General features: G+C 39.5%; 1 protein-coding gene across 5 annotated transcripts in view; it reads right to left on the reverse strand.

Annotated features, from left to right (window-relative positions):
* LOC126419339 (NADH-ubiquinone oxidoreductase 49 kDa subunit-like) overlaps positions 1–26802 on the reverse strand; it is a 184537-nt gene that overhangs the window by 18883 nt on the left and 138852 nt on the right. For 3 of the 5 annotated variants that reach the window (XM_050086520.1, XM_050086521.1, XM_050086523.1), the window contains 3 exons: positions 6504–6691; positions 6103–6266; positions 5888–6007 (listed from right to left, as the gene is read on the reverse strand). In XM_050086520.1, coding sequence (XP_049942477.1) covers positions 5888–6007; positions 6103–6266; positions 6504–6691 — 472 coding nt within the window. The remainder of the gene's footprint in view (positions 1–5887; positions 6008–6102; positions 6267–6503; positions 6692–26802) is intronic. The other 2 variants (XM_050086524.1, XM_050086522.1) reach the window with 2 other exon arrangements.

Here is a 26802-nt window from a genome sequence, read left to right on the forward strand (position 1 = left end):
TCTCTTGTTTTCTCAGTGACTATAAAATTGCTGTCATCAGCGAATAGAATTTTTTCACCATGAGTAACACTTCTGGGAAAATAATTTATGTATATCAAGAATAGTATTGGTACTAATATGCTACCTTCCAGAACCCCTATATTAATGTATTTTGGTTTTGATAAGTGTTTTACTAAATGTTTAGATCTATTTGAAGACTATGTTATCTCTACTCTTCGTACCCTATCTGCTAGGTATGATCAAAACCAGTCATTAGCTACCACTCTTATTCTTAATGCTTCTAATTTATTTAATAGACTCTTGTGGTCAACTGTGTCAAAGGCCTTAGAAAGATCCAAAAATATGCCCATGACACACTCATCTTTGTCAAGAGCATCAAGTACAACCATTGTGAATTCTACTATAGCTGACTCCGAATTTTTGCCACTTTGGAAACCCAACTGTGATTCGCTTAAAATGTTGTATTTATTCAGGTAATTCATTAATCTGTTTTTCATAATTGCTTCTACTATTTTTGAGAATGGTGACAGCAGGAAAATGGGCCTGTAATATTCTACATCTTCTGCACCACCTTTCTTAAGCAAAGGTACAACTTTTGCCTGTTTTAACTGCTCTGGAAATATCCCTGATGTGACGGATTCATTTATTATATTTGTTAAGGGGCCTTGTATAATCTCTATGCATTGTTTCAGTACACACATTGATACTTCATCTAAGCCTACTGACTTTTTATTTTTTAGTTTTTGAACAGTTTGATTGACTTTATTCTCTGTGGTTGGAAGTAACATCATTGTATTTATTGCAACTTTATTTACAAGTGTTATATGAGGGGCGTTTGAAAAGCCCATGCAATAATAAAAACTACTTACATGTTTGGGGTAAACCTTTTTTATCTTTAAGCATAGTCTCCTTTTAGACTTATACACTTCGTCCAACACTGTTCTAATTTGCTGATCCCTTCCGAATAATAGGAATTGTCCAAGTCTGCAAAATAGCTATTAGTTGCTGCAATCACCTACTCATTTGAATAAAATCTTTGTCCCACCAGCCATTTCTTCACATTGGGGAACAAATAGTAGTCCAACAGAGCCAAGTCTGGAGAATACGGGGGATGTGAAATGAGTTGGAATCCTATTTTCATTAATTTTGTGACCACAACTGCTAAGGTGTGCGCTAGTGCATTGTCGTGATGGAAAAGGAATTTTTTGCTGTCTGATCGCTGGCGTTTTTCTTGCAGCTTGGTTTTCAAGCCATCCAATAACGATGAATGATATTCACCTGTAATAGTTTTACCCTTTTCCAGATAGTCGATGAGGATTATCCCTTGTGAATCCCAAAAGACAGTCGCTATAACCTTTCTGGCCAAAGGAATGGTCTTCGCCTTTTTTTGGTGCAGATTCTCCCTTAGTAACCCATTGTTTAGATTGTTATTTGGTCTCAGGAGTATAGTAATGTACCTATGTTTCATCAACAGTGACAAAATGACACTTAAAGTCCTGCAGATTCTTCCTGAACAGCTGCAAACCATCCTTGCAACACTTCACATGATTCCATTTTTGATCAAGCGTGAGCAATCGTGGAACCCATCTTGCGGATAGCTTTCTCATGTCCTAATGTTTATGCTAAATATTATGTACCCATTCATTCAAGATGCCCACAGCACTAGCAACCTCATGCACCTTAACTCTTCTGACATCCATCACCATATCATAGATTTTATCAATGATTTCTGGAGTCGTAACCTCCACAGGGTGTCCAGAACGTTCAGCTTCACTTGTGTCCATATGGCCACTCCAAAAATTTTGAAACCACTTTAAACTGTTCTTATCAAAGCTGCAGAGTTACTGCAATGTTTATCAAGCTTCTCTTTAGTCTCCTGAGGCGTTTTGCCTTTCATAAAGTAATGTTTAATTACCACACAAAATTCTTTTTCATCCATTTTTTGACAATCACTCGACTTCCTCGATTCACATGAATGCCAAACACAAAGAAATAGACCAATATGGCTGAAACTTGGTGTGCGTTCTTTCCAAAGATGCTACTAACTAAACATGACTCGATACATGCTGGTGATGCCATCTCTCAGACTTTGCACGGACTTTTCAAATGCCCGTCACATTTCTTTGGGGGAATTTTTGCTGTAACTTCTCTGTAATACTTGAAAAATGCTCATTTACATAGTTTGCTAAGTGTTTTGGATCATTTATTACCTTATCCCCCTCCCTTAGCAGTATGTTATTCTGTCTTTCTTTGCCTCTCCTTGTTTCCTTTTTTATAGCATTGCAGACTGCTTTGCTTTTATTCCCTGCATTATATATTATTTTGTCATTAAATGACTTTTTTGCAGCAATCAGCACCTTCCCATAGATCTTTTTGTATCTAAGAGAGAAATTTAAGAATTCTGGATCATTGCAACTCTTTTTCATGGAACTGAAGTATTTAAGTGTTTGGGAGGACTTCTTAATACCTGTTGTTATCCATCGTTTTTGTGAGACGTTGATACAGACATGGATATTTTTGGAAATGCCTTTTCAAAGTCCAGTTTAAATAATGTGGAGAATTTAGAGAATTTCATATTCACATTGGTTTCCTTATACACTTCATCCCAGCTTTGTTTTGCAAGTTCCTTTGAAAAATCTTTTATTTTGATTTCTGATAGATGTTGTTTATAGGCTTGTAGTTTAGGGAATGATTCGATGCCTGATTTTACTGTTGTTATTTGATAGAGACGGTCTGATAGTCTGAGATCTTTTACAGCTACATCGCATTTTTCTTTGTCCATATTTGTGACCACATGGTAAACTACTGATGCAGTCATTGTAGTAACCCTTGTTGCACTATTGGCCAATAGGGACATACCAAAACTTTGAAGGATATTTATGAAGGTGCTGCTGGATTCATTTATGATAATAGTGTTGATGTTAATGTCCCCACAAAGAACTATGTTGACCTTTGTACTTGAGACTTAATCTATAACTTCTGTTAATTTATTGAAAAAAGTATCCACTCTAACACTGGGAGATCTATCCACACATAAAATGATTAATTTCTTGGTGATATCAAGCCCTATTAAATGAATATCTGATATCTCAAAGTGTTTGCTTCACTTGCTGTACTGAGGTCATGTCTTGATTTGAACTGTGCTCCTTTTCTGATATAAATGCATGATCCTCCACTCCTTGAAGGAGTTCTGCAATAAGATCAAAGACTGAAGCTAAAATTCTAATAGTTGTATTTTATTTTTTATTGATTGAATGTTTTGGTGGAGGATTGTTAAGTCTGTGAAATGCCCCATGTTACTCTTTCCAATTGTTTGTTTTCCTTTGTGACATATGGTTTGAGTGATTTTTGGAGTGTTAAAATCTGTCTTGTGAGTGATTGTTCAGTATTTTTTGAAGTTCTGGAGATATTCTTTAGGCAGGAGAACCTGTTGTCTGGATTTGTCCTAAAAAATACTTACTTTTCCTACCCATGACAACAGGTATTTGACCATGTGTAGCCTGAGATCCACCAGCTATACTTTCATGAATCAGCTGTACCAATCTTCCCTTCTCAGTCCTGTTTAGGTGTAGGCCATGCCTAGTAAAACCCCATCTGTTGACAGTCCCAACAGGCACCATAGAAACATGAGCAAAGTTGGCTGCCCTCAGAGCCATCCCTAACCCCACATTGATTTGCCTCACAGCACCATCAAGGTGTGGCCGATCACGACGCTGGAACAACTCAACAAGGTGTACATTGGTGCCATGAGTAAGGGAAGCTATCTCATCCAAGTCACCACTATGTCATATGCCCCATCCCTGTCCAAACTGTTTCCCACCCCAACCACAATCACTACATGGTCCTCTTTTGTAAAGTCCTTACATAAAGACCCTAAGTTCTCTATCACATGACTTAACACTGCATTTGGCTTGAAGATACTGGTGGACTGGTATACTGCCCCTAAACTTTCCTGTAACTGAGAGCCTACACCTCGCCCATGGCTACTACCTAGCAGCAGCACTTTCTTCTTGCTAACACTTGTACACTCCTAGGCTTCTTGGTGTCAGTTGAAATGTGCTGCACATTTTCTGCTCCTTGTTCTACCTGAGGCTCTTCTCCACTTAACTCTGGCAGTGGTAGATACCTGTTTTTGGTGTTGATGACAAACTGTCAGATTGCATTCTCTTTCTTTCTATCCTCCTACCAGCTGCCAACCACCCTCCTCCGCCCTATCTCCCTTGATCCTTATCAGTTCCTTCCTTGCTTCCTCCAACTGTGCCAAGGGCACAGATTTTCCTTCCCTGTTTCCAAATAAAAATGTTCCTGTTGCATACTCTGCAGTGCCAGGAGAAAGCCTCTCCTGTTCTCCCAACATTCTCCCCACTGCAGCCCCCCCCCCCACCACCACCACCACCACACCCCAGTGAAAGTATTTCCTAGAAGATTGGCAACAGATGTGGTTCAAATGGCTCTGAGCACTATGGGACTTAACTTCTAAGGTCATCAGTCCCCTAGAACTTAGAACTACTTAAACTTAACTAACCTAAAGACATCACACACATCCATGGCCGAGGCAGGATTTGAACCTGTGACCGTCGCGGTTGCGCTGTGCCAGACTGTAGCACCTAGAACCGCTCGGTCACTCCGGCCAGCTGGCAACAAATCCCTCTATTCACTAACCTGTAACAGCTCCCACAGGATGTTTTAAATTTGTAAAGGATGCGAGATTGGCTGCATGTAAAAAAAAAAAAAAAGCCTTGGTGCCATGAGTCAGGTTGTTGTTGTTTTTGTACTGATTTAGAGATAGAATGACAGAAGAATGAATTAGTAATTTCTTTGCTTTTAAAGAATTTATGTATCAAATGTGTTTGGTCAGGTTTTTAAACGTTTATAACTTGGAAAATTTAAGCCTAGATCACGTTTATCTACTAGTAAACAATATGAAATGTGTTAGTTAAATACCATTTAGAAACATTTAATTACACTTTTGTTGTGACAATAGGCACTGATGAAACTAGTATAGATTCTGCTGTGAGTGCAGACATCTTAACAGTAAAATCGTAACTGATGTGCGACCAAAAACGAACACCACTGAGACTATTGACAAATTAGGGCAATGAAAGTGCTTCACTACCAAGGGTTTGAGAAGTGGGTACCATCAGATAGAGGTATTCTCCAAAGACTGTCCAAAAACTGCATTCTTGGTCCCCTGGGCCACTGTGCACAGCTATCAAAGTAACTCAAAGCCATAATCAATGAGCCCCTCACCCCAATGTTCACACTATACAGATGTTCTCCCGCATATTTTTCTGGGTTAGCACTTTAGTGGAGTTTAACAGCACTTCAGAAGCTAATTATCTTTCCACAATGGGTATTATTCTAATCTTCTATTATCAGTATTACAGTTTTTTCAGTTTTGGTAAGGCCACTGCTGTGGGTATCAGATGAGCATCAGAGTGACAATGAAATACTTCCAGATAATATGTAAACCCATTTTGTTATTGTTTAAATAGGGACACTGGATATGATAGCAATCATTTCAACTTATAAATGATGTTCTAAATTAGCAGCTTTCTGTAAATTATAGGAGAAATTCCAAATCAGTGTATGTTTGATCCACTAAATAAACAAAATATCATAATATAACCTTGGTGGTTTTAGTTATTTAGGCATTAGGCCATGGTCTAAGGTATGTTTCTGTGCTTAACATTTAGTGCAGAACATGCCTTAGAACATAGCCTAATATCCAAACAACTAAAGTCACCAGTAATGTAAATTCCAGCATGAGAGCCTGCATTGTGTCATAATATAAATTTTCTCTGGTTATTACACTTCATTAAGTCATTCATCAACAGTGTTCAGACTTGTTGTTTGCATTTTGTACAGCAACTTTAAGGTGAGATACCTGTCATAGCAGTCCCCATTTGTTCCAATAGGTACATCAAATTCAACCTCATCATAAGCATCATATGGCTGTGTCTTGCGTAGGTCCCACTTAATGCCAGATCCTCTTAGCATCACTCCACTACAACATAACATCAGGAATGTAGTAAAGTATTTAATTGTAGCTGAGAACTGCATATGATTTCAGTTTTGAAAATACATTAAAAATCCAGTCACCTGAATCCATAATTAAGAGCATCTTCAGCTGAAACTACTCCAATGTCTTTAGTTCTTTTTATCCATATGCGATTAGTTGTAATAATATCTTCAACTTCATCCAGACGCTCTGAAAATTTGCTAACAAATTCATATATATCATCCAAAAGACCAAAGGGGATGTCCTGAAACAAAGTAGCTGTTACACAGTTAACAATCATAACTATTCAAGATTTTTTTTTGTGTGAATATATTTATTTATATTTTTACTTAACTCAATGGTTGTCTGACATACTTGTACTGTATTCCTTAAATCATCCACTCATTCTCCCAGTTTGCTAAGTATTTATATAGTCTCACACAAGACATAACAGCAACTCTACACAATATGTTACTTTAATGAGAAAGCTGTAGAAACTAACCTGATGGACTCCACCAGGTCGAATGTAAGCAGCATGCAATCTTGCCCCTGATACTCTTTCGTAAAATTCCATCATCTTTTCTCTCTCTTCAAAGAGCCAGAAGAGTGGTGTCATTGCTCCAACATCAAGCATGTGGGAAGCTGTGGCTACAATATGATTCAGAAGGCGAGTTATCTCTGCAAAAAGAACTAGATGCACCAACAAATAAAATTTATCAATATGGCCCTCAAAAAAATTATCAATTTAATAAAAATATAAAGTTAACAATATTTTTTTAAAAACAAGTACACAATTTTAAGCTGCTTATCTTACTGTTTGACATTATCTGCCTGTATTAACAGTGTGTTTCCGTAATGATGATTTTTCAAGGATGACGGAGAAGGGCATGTGTATTAGTTCGTGATTTGTAATTTTGGCCTAGAAATGACTAAGTCAAAAGTTATAAGTGAAGCAGAAAATTTCAAATTTTTCTTGGTCTGCTCATAATGATAAAAATTCATGTAGAGATATTTTTTTAGTACCTTTATTTATCTATGTAACTTACACAGGGTGCTATAATCACAACAGTTGTCCCTCAACATCTATGAAGGCATAATATCACTGCACAAAGTTACATCATACATGTTAGAACAACACCAACATTGCTTAAATGATGTCACAGAGAACAAGAGTTCTTCGTAGAAGCTCACAGCATGTGTCTCATACAGAAGACTTGAAACACGACTCTACAAGAAGGGATTAAGTGGAGTCAAATTAGGTGAGTAAGTTTCCAATAAAACAGTTCCACTTGGCCAATTTCCCTTAACTATTTGGAATAATCTTGGAAATATTTTGTGTTGTATGTCTGCTATGTGGCTTGATACAATGTCAACTTCCACACAGTATCCATTTTTTGCCCATACATGAAAATCATGTAGGCCAATGCTAATTCTGTTATCATGAACATCATCATGTTTTGGGGTGGTTGACTGTACACTTCAACTTGTTAACACATCTTGCAGTCTTACATATTTTTGCACAAAGACTGACCAATTCAGAGTATATGCAATGCATTTCTGCATATGCATCTGCATCTGTACTCTACAGATCACTGTGATGTACATGGTAGAGGGTACATCCCACTATACCAGTTATTAGGATTTTTCCTTGTGCATTCATGTATGGAGTGCGGAAAGAATGATTGTTTAAATCCCTCAGTTTGTGCTGTAATTAAACTAATCTTGTTGTCACAATCCTTACTTGGATGTACATGGTAGAGGGTACATCCCACTATACCAGTTATTAGGATTTTTCCTGGTGCATTCATGTATGGAGTGCAGAAAGAATGATTGTTTAAATCCCTCAGTTTGTGCTGTAATTAAACTAATCTTGTTGTCACAATTCCTACTTGGATGATACGCAGAGTATTGTAGTTTATTCCCAGAGTTATCACTTAAAGTTGGCTCTTGAAACTTTGTGAGTAGGCTCTCTCTGAATAGTTTCTCTCTCTTTCTTCGACAGTCTGCCAAGCCAGTTCTTTCATCACCTTTGTAACACTCTGCTGCAGGTCAAACAAATCTGTGACCATTGGTGCTGCACTTCTCTGTATGTGTTCAGTATCCCCCTGTTAGTCCTATCTGGGACAGGCCCCACACACCTGAGCTATATTCTAGAATCTATTGCACAAGTGATTTATAAACAGTCTCCTTTGTAGACTGATTACATCCTCCTTGTATTCTACCAATAAACCAAAGTCTGCTATCTGCTTTACCCACAACTAAGCCTATGTGATCATTCCACCTCATGTCCCTACTAAGTGTTACACTCAGGTATTTGTGTGAGTTTACTGTTTCCAAATCCAACTATCTGATATTATATTCATAGGATACTATGTTTTTTCATATTCTGAAGTACACAGTTTTACATTTCTGAACATTTAAAGCAAGTTTCCAATCTTTGCCCCATTTTGATAACTTATCATTATAGACGAGTGCATCACATGTGAGAAGTCTGGGACGATTAATATTAATATAAAACATGAACAGCAATATCAAAACATGCTTCCATGGGGCACACCAGAAGTTACTTCTAGATAATATTTTGATGACTCTTCCCATCTAAGATAATATGCTGTGTCCTCCTTACCAAAAAATCCGCAATCCAGACACAAATTTTGCTTGATATCCCACAAGATCATACTTTTGATAATGAGATAGATGTGATACTGAGTCAAATGCTTTTTGGAAATCAAGAAATACGGTGTCTGCATGACTGCTTTTATCAAAAGTTTTCCATTATGTCATGTGAGAAAAGTGCAAGTTGGGTTCCACGTAGTCAATGTTTTTTGGAATCCATGCTGGTTGACGTGGTGGAGTTCATTCTGTTTGAAATATCTCATTGTGTTTGTAGTTGAGAATACATTCTAAGATTCTTCAACAAATTTATGTCAAGTGTACTGGACAGTAGTTTTGTGGTTCACTTCTATCTAGTTTTGTGGTTCACTTCTATCACCCTTCTTATAAGTTGTTGTAACCTGTGCTTTCACCCAATTATTGGGCATAGGCTTTTTTCCCCCTGTCCCCACCCTTCATGAAGTACATCAACATGTTGGTCAGGCTTGCCTACCCTGCAATGTTGGGTAGCTACATTAACATATAGATGTATTACACTGCACAACCAACAAGTAGTAGATTCTACTAGCACAGTTGATTTGGTATCTTTTAATTGTCATTTCCACAGCATGACCCTTTATCTCATATTGATACAGTTGTCATTCCTTGTCATTCCTGAAAGTATTTATTACAGTCACAAAACACCCTGTATAGCCCACCCACATGAACAGAAGTAGTTCTGAAATTTGCTGTAAGATGTTGGGATGGTTAATCACTGCTCAGTTGGATCAGTAGAATATATGGAAGCTGTTGTTAAATCTCTTGTCCTATAGGTGCTATCTCAGGAATTCAGAAGAAGTGTTGCAAATTGAATCACACTTTTCCTACAGAATATGATGTTATTTGAAAAATATATATTTTTATTCTGGGAAGGAGTCACAATTTAACATCTCATTAATATTACAATCATTATAGGTGGTGCGCAACTAGAACTGGGAAAGGATGGGGAAATAAACAACATGTGGTCTCCCACATGGAAAACACTGACAAGAAGGGGGGCACATGTTGACAGGATATGTTAAGACATCAAGAAGCAACTTTCATGGTACTAGAGAGATAAATACACTACTGGCCATTAAAATTGCTACACCATGAAGATGACATGCTGCAGATGCAAACTTTAACTGACAGGAAGAAGATGCTGTGATATGCAAATGATTAGCTTTTCAGAGCCATTCACACAAGGTTGGCTCCGGTGGCGACACCTACAACGTGCTGACATGAGGAAAGTTTCCAATCGATTTCTCACACACAAACAGCAGTTAGCCGGCGTTGCCTGGTGAAATGTTGCCTTGTGTAAGGAGGAGAAATGCGTACACTCATGTTTCCGACTTTGATAAAGGTCGGATTGTAGCCTATCACGATTGCGGTTTATCGTATCGCAACATTGCTGCTTGCGTTGGACGAGATCCAATGGCTGTTAGCAAAATATGGAATCGATGGTTTCAGGAGGGTAATATGGAATGCCGTGCTGGATCCCAACGGTCTCATATCACTAGCAGGTGAGATGACAGGCATCTTATCCGCATGGCTGTAATGGATCATGCAGCCACATCTCAGTCCCTGAGTCAACAGATGGGGACGTTTGCAAGACAACAACCATCTGCACAAACAGTTCGACGATGTTTGCAGCAGCATGGGCTATCAGCTCGGAGACCGTGGCTGTGGATACCCTCGATTCTGCATCATAGACAGGAGCACCTGCGATGGTGTACTCAACGACGAACCTGGGTGCACGAATGGCAAAACATCATTTTTTCAGATGAATCCAGGTTCTGTTTACAGCATCATTATGGTCACATCCATGTTTGGCGACATCGCAGTGAACGCACATTGGAAGCGTGTATTCGTCATTGCCATACTGGCATATCACCCAGCATGATGGTATGGGGTGCCATTGGTTACACGTCTCAGTCACCTCTTGTTCACATTGACGGCACTTTGAACAGTGGACATTACAATTCAGATGTTTTACAACCCATGGGTCTACCCTTCATTTGATCCCTGCAAAACCCTACATTTCAGCAGGATAATGCACGACCGCATGTTGCAGGTTCTGTACAGGCCTTTCCGGATACAGAAAATGTTCAACTGCTGCTCTGGCCAGCACATTCTCCAGATCGCTCACCAATTGAAAACATCTGGTCAATGGTGGCCGAGCAACTGGCACATCACATTATGCCAGTCACTACTCTTGATAAACTGTTGTATCATGTTGAAGCTGCATGGGCAGCTTTACCTGTACATGCCATCCCAGCTATGTTTGACTCAATGCCCAGGCATATCAAGGCCATTATTACGGCCAGAGGTGGTTGTTATGGTACTGATTTCTCAGGATATATGCACCCAAATTGCGTGAAAATGTAATCACATGTCAGTTCTAGTATAATATATTTGTCCAATGAATACCCGTTTATCATCTTCATTTCTTCTTGGTGTAGCAATTTTAATGGTCAGTAGTGTAGAACATAAAAACTGTAAGGTTTGACGTATATTTGAATGTGCCCAACAAATAGCTGAGGATGTGGGGTGCAAGTGCTACTCTGAGATGAAGGTGCTGGTGTAAGAGACTAATTTGTAGTAGGCTGCAATCAAATCAGCCACAAAGATTGATGACTCAAAGAGAAAACCGAAATAATCTTCTTTTACTTTTATATAGTCAACAATTTTATGATATGATGTTTTCTGTATCATAAATTTAGGCATAAAAGTTCATGTAACTCAGATGGTAGGTTTTAACATACATTGTGGTCAGAAACAGTCTGAAAAGCATGTTAGCGTGTTCCAGGGTAGGTTGTCCTGATTAATAACTGTTAAGAGAAAAGTAATATGTTGCACCATTTCCAAGTTAATTATCCTTGAAATTACCCAGTCAGGCCATTGTGCAAGCAAATTCAAGTGGCTCACCAGAGGTAGTGTCAATAAATGTGTTCATTTGGTTTCCTAAAACCAAACAAGAGAACAATACAAAAATTGGACATGGGATGATAGTAAGGCTCAAACCAGAGCCAACGGCTGAGCAGTCTGGTGTGCTGTCACTTACACCATGAGAAGAACTAACACTAATTGTATCTGGTGGACCACTTGAATTTGTTGCAGCAGACTGATTGGCTAACTTCAATGCTAATTAACTCAGAAACATATCTAATTTTTTTGCTTAAGAATCATTTCTCAGCACAACCTATCCTGCAACACCCTTACCAGCTTTTCAAACTGTGCACGAACACCCCATATATGACTTACCCTAATGATGTTACATCATATTTTTACATTCTGCAGTTTCATTGTGCTATGAGTCAGTGATATGTAAGCATATTGGGCAATCTGAAATATTACATTACACATTTGTTTTAATAGAAACCCAAGTTTTCTGGAAATATAGTATGGGAATTATGTGTTCGTTCCATCATTCAAGAGCCTAATTTTGTGAGTGTTTTTGTGGTGAGCACCATGTTTCCAAAGTGAGTGATGGGATTTAGATTCCTTTCCTATATCTACTCAGTTACCTCCACACTTGTTGCATTCTATCCTTTATATGATTTATGTAACAAAGAACAGAAGCTTTCCTGTATGAATTCACTACATAACAAAGTTCAGGAAAGAGAAAAAATTAAAATTCAAGAATTTGACATGAATCATATTTGGATGCAATAATTTAAAATAAAAAATTGGAAATTTAAAAATGCACTTGAAACGAGTATTTACACAACTTTGGCAATATTTCTGTTCATTTATAATGTGAATTAGTACTGACCAGTACTGTTATAAATGCTACTCTGACAGACAGGAGAAATTTAAGTTGCAACTGTGATGTGTTCCTTATTCAATAAACTGTATCTGTCACAGGAAAATGACATAATTTGGGATGTAAGAAATAACTGCAGTTGAATCACAATGTTCACTGAATGATGATCCAAAACTAGGTGTACAAAAAGATGAACTCAAAATATGCTTGTAGCACTGTTGCTGTTGTTAAAGTATTACACAAATGCAAAGTCTAAAAGACTCTTGATAATTAATGATTTTATTTAATTAAATAACAGTGATTAAAGATAGGAAGGTTACTGTGGTAAATATGTGTATCTGTGATACAACACCAAGCCACAGCAGCAACAGTGCAGTGCACTGAACACTTTCAGTAGCGTTCACTGCTACAACACAAAAAGAAAAATGTAACCCTTACAATTCATCACTGAAGTTGTCAGAGGCTCAAAGATGCATGTAACATGCAATCTCAATAACCTTTGCTCTTTGATGCATTAAAATAAAATATCTGAATGGTGGAGGAGTGATTGTCAAATTACAATTGAAATTGTTTTTTTTTTAGACTACTGCTGTAAATCCATGAATGAATTTTTCATTATAACTGCTAGAATGTGAGCTATAGAAACCAAATGCGTTTATTTTATTGTTAAAGTCAAATGTGTTTCATAAGTAATGTGAGTAATTTCTGCAGTGACACACGTGCACACTTTCAATACATTCAAAAGGCCACATCTGCAGCAGTGGGCAGTGCTGTATTATCGTGTGTGTGTGTGTGTGTGTGTGTGTGTGTGTGTGTGTGTGTGTGTGTGCGTGCATGCATGTGAAAAAGAGAGAGAGAGAGAGAGAGAGAAAATCACTGGCAGAGCCCGCCTTGGGCTCCAGTTTATTTATGGATAGCTGCGCTACATTCTGCCTCAGTTCTCTATGTATGTCGCTATAGCTCTTTGTGTACATAACTGGTTCCTGCTGAATGTTGCTTTAACACTGAGTTCAAGTTGTTAATGCTTCTGCATAGTAAAATTGTGTCCGTCTGCTGGTCATGTTGTACCTACACCAAATTGCAACATGATTGGTGTCAAGAGTGGTCCTGTTTTCTGCACAAATTTCTACTTGGGTTGGTTCTCCATTTATTCTCATGAAGGCTGAAGGTGTTACAGAGGACATTTTACATCAGTTGGTTGAACAGCAAGAATCATTTGCCTTGGCATTGCACCACCAATCACAGGCACTGGACAATCAAACTCTGGTACTTCAATCATTGGCATCTGCTTTGCCTAGTCAGCATGTTCCTCCATCTGTGTCACCTGCTGTTTTGCCCTCCATGGCCCCCATGGTCATCTGCCTCCCTTTTATACATATGATGAGTCATATGATGAGTCCATTGAGGAATGGGACGCAAAAGAGATACGTCTGTGATAAGACTTTCTAGCTCTTGGGATTACTGAGGCTATTTTATGTCTTGCCTTGCTCCTTTCATGGATATCACCAAGAATGGATCAGATCCTATATCAACTCACCCCTTTGCAGGATCCGTCTTCTTTAACGTTTGACCAAATGTGTGAGCTTATTTCACAATACTACTGTTAAGTGGTAAGTGCACCCAAGTTGTTGCAACCCCAGTTGAGTTTTACTATTGCAGGAAGCAACCACATCAATCCTATCAATCATGCGAGGCTGAACTCCATCATCATTTTGTGTCCAATGTGCATAAAGAGCTGTATGCTGATCAGATGGTGAGAGGTGTTATCATTCATTTAGCTTCAGATTGTGAGCTGTGGGAGTGTGCCCTCCAGTGTGAAAATCAATCCTTCTCCAAGGTTTTAGTTATTTCACAGTCTTTCAAGGTGTCGCATGCTGATGGTAACCAAATTCAGCAATGGTGTGAGGCATCAGCAATACAGCTCTCTCTTCCACACCAAGCTTCAGATAATTTGCAATGGGAAGACATTGTCATGGCAGTCCAAACACAATCACAGTGTCAAAGGGCAATGTAGCCAGCCTCACTCCCAGCAGCAGCCACAACAACAAAGTAAACAGGCCTGTAAACAGCAAGGTATGCATTCCACATTCCCATCTCACCCTTATTGTTTCATTAACCATGAGTGCCCAGATTGCCCAAAATGCTGGGCTACCTGTCAAAACTGCAACAGAAAAGGTCACACTGCTTCTGTTTGTAATGCAAAAATTCAGCACAATGATCCTGATATGGATATGGATGTAAACATTATATTGGCTACTTCCATTGTATCAAACAAGCTTTTCATTAATGTTGTGGTTTTTCATAAAGCTCTGCACATGCAAATGGATACAGGAGCTGCAGTAACCTTGTTAAACCAACAAGCTTATATGGATTTAGTTTCCTGCTCACCTCTCCATGTCATAAAAGTTAGTAGATTACAGTAAACAGAGTATTCTTATTCTTGGCCACTTTTCTGCCACAATCACCTATAAGTCAGTAGTCTGGTCACTTACATTTCTTGTTGTAGATAACAAACATATGGAGAATCATTTTGGATTACATACGTTTAAGTTGTTTGGTTTTACCATTTCAAATAAAGTGAATTTAGTGTCTGAACATGTGCTGTATACACAGTTAGATGCATTATATTCTGAGCTTCCCTCCTTGTTTTCTCCTGGACTGGGATGTGCCAACAATTTTCAAGTGTACATTACCGTGAAACCTGCTGCTCAGCCTCACTTTTTCTGGGCCTGTCCAGTTCCAGTGGCAGTCAGGAAACAAATCAAAGATGAATTTGATCACCTCATAGAGTCCAGCATTGTTTTCCCTATTGCATCAAGTGAATGGTCTACCCCATAGTTATAGTAAAGAGATCGTTGGGCCAATTATGCCTCTGTGGTGGTTCTAAAGTATCTGAACGCACTATCTATAGTGGACAATGTATATTGGATACATACCCAATACCACACCCAAATGAACTCCTTGCAAGGTTATGAAGTAGTCAATATTTCTCAAAAATTGACCAGTCAGATCCTAGTTACAGCTCCCTTTAGATACAGGGTCACAATGTATGTTACTTATCAATACACATTTTGGACTGTACCACTACTTCCTGTTGCCTCTTGGAATTTCCAACACTCCCACTATTTTTCAATGTTTTAGGAACAGCTTACAGCATCTGTGCCAGGTTCTGCAAATTATTTGGATGACTGTGTAATTTCCAGTGCCTCCACTGAGTACCATTTACAAAACCTCCCTACTCTCTTTTCTGTCCTTCAAGCAGCTGGGTTGAAGTGTACTTTGGGAGAATGCCAATTTTTTCAAGCTTCTACTATTTATCTTGGGTTTGAAGTTTCTCATGAGAGTCTCAAACACTTTCATCAATATGTTTCTGCTATTATGTCATGTTGCCTACTACCATAAATTTTTGACTGGGGCAGCAACAATCACGCAGCCATTACATGCATTGCTGCATGAAGGGGCTCAGTTTTGCTGGTCACTGGCTTGTGAAATGGCATTTTCCAACCTTAAGATCATATTGCAGTCTTTGTCTTGCTTTGTGACATACCAACAAGGCCTCAATTCGGTCCTTGTGATGGACACTTCACAGTATGGGTTGGGGGCAGTACTGGCTCATAGATATACTGATGGCACCAAGCGGACTGTTGATTATGCCTCAAAAATGTAGACCCATGTTTAAACTAGGTATTCTCAATTAGAAAAGGAATCTTTGGCCATAGCATATGCTGTAAAGCAATTCCATGTTTCTCACTGTGGTACCGAATTCTACCTGGTCACCAATCACAAACCATTGGTTTTCTTATTCATTCCTTCTGCATAATTTCCGGATAAAGCAGCACATCACATTCAACATTGGGCTCTTTTCCTTTCATGTTATAACTAAGAGATTGATTTCTGCCCTACGAATCAACACAAATGACAGCACTTTGTGCCACCTTCCAGCCAGTCTGGACCTGGGGTTTGATCAAGAGGAATTGTTGCTTTGTTTCCATATTGATGTCGCCACACGGCAGACAGTTGATGATTCCCCTGTAACCAGCACACAGGTCATGAAAGCTGTAGTTTCAGATTCAGTTTTGCGGAAGGCCATAACACTTGCCACTTGCACAACATGGTTGGCTGGATTCACCACCTTCTCATGCATCTTCGTAATTATTACATCTTTCAACATCAATTCTCTGTTGTGGATGGTGTTGTGCTTTTAGACAATGATCACACAGCAGCTTGGGTAGTGATTTCATCAGTGCTTCATTTGGAGGTTCTCCATTTATTACATGTAAGGTCATTGGGGTGTATCACGCACAAACATGTTGGCCCACTGACTTGGGTTGTGGCCCGGTTTGGAGGGCAACGTTACCCACCTGGCTACCTCCTTTTCACAGTGTTCAATGCAACAAGCACCTCCTTGGACACTATTGTCTTCTTGGCCAATACCGTCGCATGCATGGGATCATAGGCATGTGGATTTCACTGGCCGTTTTCTCAACACTTATTGGCTACTGTTCATTGATACACATTCTCATTTTCTGTATGTCATTTGTTGTGTTTCCAAATTCACAACTGCCATTGTCACAGCCTTGTCCAAAATTTTTTCACTTGAATGCTTGCCGACGACATTAGTGTCCAGTAATGGCCCACAATTTTGATTGCAAGAGTTCGCACGGTTTTGCGATTCCCATGGTATCTGTCACATCCTTGCCCCAACATTCCATCCACAATCTAATGATGAGGCCTAGTGTGAACATTCAAAACTCAGATGAAAAAGGATGTTTCCATCTCTTCATCCAATGTTTGCCATCCATCAGTTTCTCTCCTCATACTGTTTCAAGCTGTTAGGCAAGAAAAGGCTGGTGGAGTTACTCCGCACGTGCCAGCCAAGGACACTGCTATGCCTTCTGCATATTTCTGGACATCAATCCACGCAGCTGCCACACTTCTTCTGGCTGGGTGTGGCTGTCTGTGTGGGCAGTTTCTGACATCACCCTAAATGGATTCCAGGTGTCATCACCAGATGCAGGGGCCAGCATGTCTGCAACATCCACACAGAGGATGGCCTCTGCCCAAGGCACCATCACCTCTGAGACCATCCACATTGGGCATCACATCACCTGTTACTGCTGATTCTCCATTCCCATGTGGGTGAAGGCATCCCTCCTTGGTGGCCAAACCAGCACTTCCTCTATTGCTTCCAGCATCACTGTCAGAGATTCTGTCATCCATTCTGAGCAACTACTAATACCAGTAATGGTCAGCACAATGAGCATTGTCACCTGAGCCAATGCCCGAGGTCGACATGGAAACAGCCCCAGTGTCATCGGTGTTGCCATACTGTTTGACATGGAAAGTTGGGTGCAGAATGTGTCCATTTTAACAGACCTCTTCCTAAAATTTCCTCAGTCTAATTTATAGTCCGAGGTCGTTAACAAGTACGAACAGTCTGGTACTTAACTCATATTGGTGGCTGCGTTGTTGTCTTCGTGAAGTCTAGAGGTGATTCCACTGTGAAGTTCTCGTGATTTTCTTTGTGTTTGGATGAGACTAACCGGTTTGTAGGGCGATGCGGTATTTTGATTTTTAGAGAGCAAGCATTACATTAGTTTTGCATATCACTATTTAATTCATTTATTCACATTTAACACTTCTACGCCAATATGAAATAAGATATTGTTTTCCACCACATCTGTATCACCACCTTCTCCAACCCACACTCCAGATCAAAAGACTGCCAACCGCCTCTTCCAAAGATCCACCTCCTTACCGCATGACCAAAGATAACAGTCTCTTAGTTGTTAAACTCACAGTCAAAGGCTATATTTACATAAAACATTACACATAAATAAATTAATGACATACATGATTTTACGTTCTGTTGTAATACCCCCTCCACACACACACAAGTCCATGCATGCCATGCATGGGATTGTGTGTCACTATGGAATAAAATATATCTAATACACACATCATAATAAAATTTCCAGTTTAGAAAGTTAGTAATAAAATTGGTTTCCCAAATGATCTTAGTTATATATATATATATATATATATATATATATATATATATATATATATATATATATATATATAAGATGAGGTGACTTACCGAACAAAAGTGCTGGCAGGTCGATAGACACACAAACAAACACAAACATACACACAAAATTCAAGCTTTCGCAACAAACTGTTGCTTCATCAGGAAAGAGGGAAGGAGAGGGGAAGACGAAAGGAAGTGGGTTTTAAAGGAGAGGGTAACGAGTCATTCCAATCCCGGGAGCGGAAAGACTTACCTTAGGGGGAAAAAAGGACAGGTATACACTCGCACACACGCACATATCCATCCACACATACAGACACAAGCAGACATATTTAAAGACAAAGAGTTTGGGCAGAGATGTCAGTCGAGGCAGAAGTGTAGAGGCAAAGAAGTTGTTGAAAGACAGGTGAGGTATGAGTGGCGGCAACTTGAAATTAGCGGAGATTGAGGTCTGGCGGATGACGAGAAGAGAGGATATACTGAAGGGCAAGTTCCCATCTCCGGAGTTCGGATAGGTTGGTGTTGGTGGGAAGTATCCAGATAACCCGGACGGTGTAACACTGTGCCAAGATGTGCTGGCCGTGCACCAAGGCATGTTTAGCCACAGGGTGATCCTCATTACCAACAAACACTGTCTGCCTGTGTCCATTCATGCGAATGGACAGTTTGTTGCTGGTCATTCCCACATAGAATGCGTCACAGTGTAGGCAGGTCAGTTGGTAAATCACGTGGGTGCTTTCACACGTGGCTCTGCCTTTGATCGTGTACACCTTCCGGGTTACAGGACTGGAGTAGGTGGTGGTGGGAGGGTGCATGGGACAGGTTTTGCATCGGCAGCAGTTACAAGGATAGGAGCCAGAGGGTAGGGAAGGTGGTTTGGGGATTTCATAGGGATGAACTAACAGGTTACGAAGGTTAGGTGGACGGCGGAAAGACACTCTTGGAGGAGTGGGGAGGATTTCATGAAGGATGGATCTCATTTCAGGGCAGGATTTGAGGAAGTCGTATCCCTGCTGGAGAGCCACATTCAGAGTCTGGTCCAGTCCCGGAAAGTATCCTGTCACAAGTGGGGCACTTTTGTGGTTCTTCTGTGGGGGATTCTGGGTTTGAGGGGACGAGGAAGTGGCTCTGGTTATTTGCTTCTGTACCAGGTCGGGAGGGTAGTTGCGGGATGCGAAAGCTGTTTTCAGGTTGTTGGTGTAATGATTCAGGGATTCCGGACTGGAGCAGATTCGTTTGCCACGAAGACCTAGGCTGTAGGGAAGGGACCGTTTGATGTGGAATGGGTGGCAGCTGTCATAATGGAGGTACTGTTGCTTGTTGGTGGGTTTGATGTGGACGGACGTGTGAAGTTGGCCATTGGACAGGTGGAGGTCAACGTCAAGGAAAGTGGCATGGGATTTGGAGTAGGACCAGGTGAAACTGATGGAACCAAAGGAGTTGAGGTTGGAGAGGAAATTCTGGAGTTCTTCTTCACTGTGAGTCCAGATCATGAAGATGTCATCAATAAATCTGTACCAAACTTTGGGTTGGCAGACTTGGGTAACCAAGAAGGCTTCCTCTAAGCGACCCATGAATAGGTTGGCGTACGAGGGGGCCATCCTGGTACCCATGGCTGTTCCCTTTAGTTGTTGGTATGTCTGGCCTTCAAAAGTGAAGAAGTTGTGGGTCAGGATGAAGCCGGCTAAGGTGATGAGGAAAGAGGTCTTAGGTAGGGTGGCAGGTGATCGGCGTGAAAGGAAATGCTCCATCGCAGCGAGGCCCTGGACGTGCGGAATATTTGTGTATAAGGACGTGGCATCAATGGTTACAAGGATGGTTTCCGGGGGTAACAGATTGGGTAAGGATTCCAGGCGTTCAAGGAAGTGGTTGGTGTCCTTGATGAAGGATGGGAGACTGCATGTAATGGGTTGAAGGTGTTGATCTACGTAGGCAGAGATACGTTCTGTGGGGGCTTGGTAACCAGCTACAATGGGGCGGCCGGGATGATTGGGTTTGTGAATTTTAGGAAGTAGGTAGAAGGTAGGGGTGCGGGGTGTCGGTGGGGTCAGGAGGTTGATGGAGTCAGGTGAAAGATTTTGTAGGGGGCCTAAGGTTCTGAGGATTCCTTGAAGCTCCGCCTGGACATCGGGAATGGGGTTACCTTGGCAAACTTTGTATGTGGTGTTGTCTGAAAGCTGACGCAGTCCCTCAGCCACATACTCCCGACGATCAAGTACCACGGTCGTGGAACCCTTGTCCGCCGGAAGAATGACGATGGATCGGTCAGCCTTCAGATCACGGATAGCCTGGGCTTCAGCAGTGGTGATGTTGGGTGTAGGATTAAGGTTTTTTAAGAAGGATTGAGATGCAAGGCTGGAAGTCAGAAATTCCTGGAAGGTTTGGAGAGGGTGATTTTGAGGAAGAGGAGGTGGGTCCCGCTGTGATGGAGGACGGAACTGTTCCAGGCAGGGTTCAATTTGGATGGTGTCTTGAGGAGTCGGATCATTAGGAGTAGGATTAGGATCATTTTTCTTCATGGCAAAGTGATACTTCCAGCAGAGAGTACGAGTGTAGGACAGTAAATCTTTGACGAGGGCTGTTTGGTTGAATCTGGGAGTTGGGCTGAAGGTGAGGCCTTTGGATAGGACAGAGGTTTCGGATTGGGAGAGAGGTTTGGAGGAAAGGTTAACTACTGAATTAGGGTGTTGTGGTTCCAGATTGTGTTGATCGGAATTTTGAGGTTTTGGAGGGAGTGGAGCTGGAAGTGGGAGATTGAGTAGATGGGAGAGACTGGGTTTGTGTGCAATGAGAGGAGGTTGAGGTTTGCTGGAAAGGTTGTGAAGGGTGAGTGAGTTGCCTTTCCGGAGGTGGGAAACCAGGAGATTGGATAGTTTTTTGAGGTGGAGGGTGGCATGCTGTTCTAATTTACGGTTGGCCTGTAGGAGGATGCTCTGAACAGCCGGTGTGGATGTGGGAGAGGAAAGATTAAGGACTTTTATTAAGGATAGGAGTTGACGGGTGTGTTCATTGGCTGAGTTGATGTGTAGGTGAAGGATTAGGTGGGTGAGGGCAATGGATTGTTCAGTTTGGAACTGGTATAGGGACTGATGGAAGGAAGGGTTGCAGCCAGAGATGGGAACTTTGAGTGTGAGGCCTTTGGGGGTGATGCCAAATGTCAGACAAGCCTGAGAAAATAAAATATGCGAGCGTAATCTGGCTAGGGCGAAGGCATGTTTGCGGAGGGAATGTAAATAAAACTTAATGGGGTCATTGTGGGGGTGTTGTGAGGGTGACATGGTATTAGAAGGTGGAAAGTGTAACATGAGGTGAAATGAAAATGAAAATAAAAATATATGGGGAGAGATAAAGGTGAACCGGAAAGAAACTGGAGATCTGGAATGAAAAAAGGCGAATAGGTGTTGGTTACAGCTGGGCTATGTTGGACTTGGGTTGGTAGAAAACGATGTGCATAAAGGTTAGGTGGTTGTGTTGCCGCCAAAACACGTTAAAGGACGGAGAAATTCGGGAAAATTTCGAAAAAACTGCGTGTAGTATATTAAAAGGAGTGGTATTGTGGTGGCAGATTATGAAAATGAGGCCAACAATTGTCTGACGAAGAAATAATCGCGTTAAAACCTGTGGGAAGCGGCTAAAAATGATCAGTGGTGTGGGAAAAAACGGAAATGGAAATAAAGCGAAAGTTATTAGAACTGGCCGAAATGGTTGTTTAAAAGGTGAAAGGAGCTGTTTGTGCACTAGAAACGGTGGATATTATAGCGGCGGTAGTGCTGAAAACGGCAAAAAAATCTTTTTGGTTATGGTTTGGAAGTGGGTTACGTATTATTGAGTATATATATAGGCGGGATAAAATAGTATAGCAGATTACGGTAAAAAGGAGAAGGTGAATACAAAGTGAAACTACTGGCAAAAACAGAAAGAGGAAAATAAGACGACAGAAAAGATTTCGAAATGCAACAGTGACAATAACAAACGTAATTGTTGGACTCAAATTAATGATATCAATATAACGGAAGGAAACATTCCACGTGGGAAAAATTATATATAAAAACAAAGATGAGGTGACTTACCGAACAAAAGCGCTGGCAGGTCGATAGACACACAAACAAACACAAACATACACACAAAATTCAAGCTTTCGCAACAAACTGTTGCCTCATCAGGAAAGAGGGAAGGAGAGGGGAAGACGAAAGGAAGTGGGTTTTAAAGGAGAGGGTAAGGAGTCATTCCAATCCCGGGAGCGGAAAGACTTACCTTAGGGGGAAAAAAGGACAGGTATACACTCGCACACACGCACATATCCATCCACACATACAGACACAAGCAGACATATTTAAAGACAAAGAGTTTGGGCAGAGATGTCAGTCGAGGCAGAAGTGTAGAGGCAAAGAAGTTGTTGAAAGACAGGTGAGGTATGAGTGGCGGCAACTTGAAATTAGCGGATATACAATTTGAAGGTTACATTGGTTGTATTGACTAATAAGTGTAATGAACTTATAACTAACAACAAAATATGGCACCTTATATTTAATTGATCATGGTAGCTGCAGAGCCATGTTAAGACGGGTACATAATTATATAGTATATGTATAAACTCAAGTTTACTTCAATACTGACTTAATGCATCTTCGTTAAACTCACTCTTCTGATAGCAGGAAACATTGTCAGCAGTTTCTTTGCAATATATTAAGTAAACTGTGGAATGAAGGCATCTCTAACAATCTTTTAATATAAGTGTTTCAATAAAATACCTTATGGCATGGCTTGTGCCCAAAACAACCATTAAAGCTAAAGAAATCATTATTCCAAAATAAACAGGTTCTTTTAACCACATACATAAAATAGACATAGTTCAAAATTATGCAATACTTATACACAATGTCAAATGGTTGTCCCTTAGGAAAATTCATGTATGCGTAATGAATGTAATCACATGGTGAGTCCAGTGCAAATTCAATTATGCGTGATCAGCACTGTATTTTCAGAGTCAGATTGGTTTACATATTTATGATTTAATGTTTCCTTTATAATAAGGTAGCTGAGACATTCCTTATATGATTGTGTCTCTAGCATTGCAGTATCCTCACATTGTACATCTATGTCAGCTTTATGGGTCAAATTATGACAAATTCTACACTTACATTGTGTAAGATTGTTAGTATTTATACCTTAACTTTACATCATTATTAAACAGTGTTTCATTTTGATTTACTCTCATGTGCTCAAATAGAATACTGCCACGAATAGAAATTATTTCAAATTGTGTAACAGAGCATGGGTTAAATTTCTAACAGCTCTTCATTCACTTTAACATTAAATTATCTAAATTATTAAAAAATATTCTCCCACAATATAAACCTCAAAATTAGTATCACATAACCTTCAATCCATCACAAGAGTTTCAAATGTAACACATCAACAACTGTCTCCATAATGCTCTAAACCTCAATACATTCTTAATTCGCATAATTAAATTTCATGACTACCCACTATATTTTTAATACACTACAACATATCTGGTCTTTCAAAGCACACTCTCATAATCTGACAAGTACCTCCAGTTTGCTTTATCCATTAAATAATGTTCCATCTGACATAAATTACAAATGACAAGGTTTTGTCTTCTTACACTCAATCATTATTCGTATCTTATTACTTTAAAAGTGTGCACATCATTAACTTTAGTTTCTGTTAAGAGACATTACTATGAAACTGTAGAATGGTTCATAGTCTGACACACTGATCTCATACGAAATTTAATGAATGGGTATATTAGAGAACAAAGAGAAATTAGTACAAACATAATTCACATTAACACAAAGCTACTTCATACTTTTCGCTGACATAGTACCACACTTTGACAGGAAGTTTTCCTTGAATGATAAAACAATAAAGTGATATAGTTGGGCCAGTCAACTAGTTCTTTACGAGCAGCATTTTATTTATTAATGACTATTTTATGGGTCATGTTTGTAGATTTTTAACTCTGTAACATTGCGCAGTCCAAATAACTTCTTGGATTTTGGGTAGATTAGCCTACAGGCATTAGGGTGTGGGTTTTCCCTGATTTCAAAGGGGCCTATATAGATGTCAAAAAATTTCTTTATTTCTGAACTCATCAATTTAGATTTTTCCTGTGTTTTTACTAAAACCAGATCTCCTGTCCTGAACTGTACTCCTTTACTTCTTGCATCATGTCTCCATTTTCTTACCTCTCCTTGTCTTTTCATACGGTTCCTAACAGCTGTGTCATAGGTGGGGTGTCATAGTTTGAGAAGGTGGGATATCAACATTCTCAGAAATCAAATTTGCAGGTCGTCTATTAAGCATTACTTCATAAGGTGAAAAACCAGTGGATGAATGCTGTAGGCTGTTCATTATACCCTCGAAGTCAGTAACATTTTCAATCCAATTAACATGAATTTTACTACAATATGTTCTGCAAAGCCTTCCAATTTCCCTCATGTACCTTTCTGCTGGGTTACTTGACGGGTGACAAACCGAAATCAAAATATGTTTTATTCCTGTATCTTCAATAAAAATTTTCCATAATTTAGATGTAAACTGTGACCCATTATCAGACATGATGGCCTGGGGTATACCAACATTTGTGAAATAATGATTCATCAGCTTGATGATAATTTGTTTACTGGTTGCTCTCTTTAATGGATACAATTTTATAAATGTAGAGAAAACATCAACTATAATGAAGATGTAACTGTACCCTCCTCTTGATTTTGGTAGTGATCCATATAAATCGATAGCTGTCAATTCTTTTTTATTTGGTAAAATGTTTTGCATCAATCCTTTAGATGTTTGGTTACTCATTTTTACTCTCTGACAACGATCACAGGTTTCAAGTGTTTTCTTCACTCTCCTACTGATATTATGGAACTATACATTTTCCTGTATCTTCTGTATACATTTTGTTGCTCTGCAGTGTCTGAAGCTTTCATGTATGTAACTGATTAACGTGCCAATACATTACTCAGGCTAGCATAGTTTCCAATTGTCTAAGTCAGGTCTAGGTCTCCTAAACAAAATCCCTTTTTGTACTTTATAATACTGATCTACCTTTTCTCCTCCCTTTTTCCCTACATAACTTTTAACCAACTTCCAATTTTCATCATGATTTTGGTTTCTACGAATATCATTACCGATTTTTAGTATTTCAGCTTCATCTTTTACACTCTTTAAGAACATAAGTTTGAACTCTTTCTCTTATTTTCCATAAGTATTTTCAACATCTGCACCTACTGGTAGCCTGGAAAGGGCATCTGCAATGACATTATGTTTACCCTGAATAAATTTGATCTCATAGTCAAACTGTTGAAGGAATAAAACCCACCTTGTTATACGGTCATGATAGAGTCTGCACTCCTGAATGTAAGATAGAGCTTTATGGTAAGAGAAGACAATAACCTTGAGCCCTAACAGATAACTTTTAAACTTATTGAATGCCCAGTGGATGATAAGTAGTTCCTTCTCTGTGACTGTATATGAATTTTTCATACTTTTGTAAAACACGGCTAGCAAAAGCAATAGAATGGTGTTCTAATTTTCCTTCTACTTCTATGTTTTGAAACAAGTGTGCCCCTAAACCTGTCTCACTACTATCTGTCATTATACAAAATGGTAATGACATAACAGGTCTATACTACATCTGACTTTGGGACAGTTGTTTTATTTCCACGAATGCGTCCTGACATTCTTGTGTCCAATCCCAAACAGTATTCTTTTTTAGTAAGTTACATAAGCAGTTTGCATTTAAAGCTTGGGTACTAAGAAATTTTCTATAGAATCCAGTGAGACCAAAAAAGGACTTGAGCTGTTTTTTGTTCTTGGGGGTAGGGAAGTTTACAATGGCCTCAAGTTTATCCTTATCAGTTAAGATTCCCTTTTCTGAAATATTATGCCCCAAAAATTTCAGTTCATTAATTCCAAAACAACAATTTTCCAATTTTACAGTCATTTTCCCTTCCCTCAATTTTGAACAGCCTTGGCTCAGAAGGTTTAGATGATCTTCCCAGGTTTTTCCAGTTACAAGAATGTCATCTACATACACTATTAATTTTGAAGACAATTCATCACCTAATACAAAATCCAATGCTCTGATAAATTCAGCCACAGATACATTCAATCCAAAAGGGACAACACAATATTGGTAACTTTTGCCACCATACAAAAAGGCAGTATACTTCCTAGAATCAAGTTCAAGTGGTATTTGGTGAAAACCAGGAGTCAAGTCTAGGCTACTCATAAATTTTACAGTATCAAATTTGTGCAGAAGTTCATCCATATTGTCAGTATGGTCATTTTCTCTAATCAAAACCTTATTAAGGTGCCTAGAATCAAGTACAAGTCTAACCCCAC

The sequence above is a fragment of the Schistocerca serialis genome, chromosome 9 (genome assembly GCF_023864345.2).
Source record: "Schistocerca serialis cubense isolate TAMUIC-IGC-003099 chromosome 9, iqSchSeri2.2, whole genome shotgun sequence".
Classification (NCBI taxonomy): Eukaryota; Metazoa; Arthropoda; class Insecta; order Orthoptera; family Acrididae; genus Schistocerca; species Schistocerca serialis.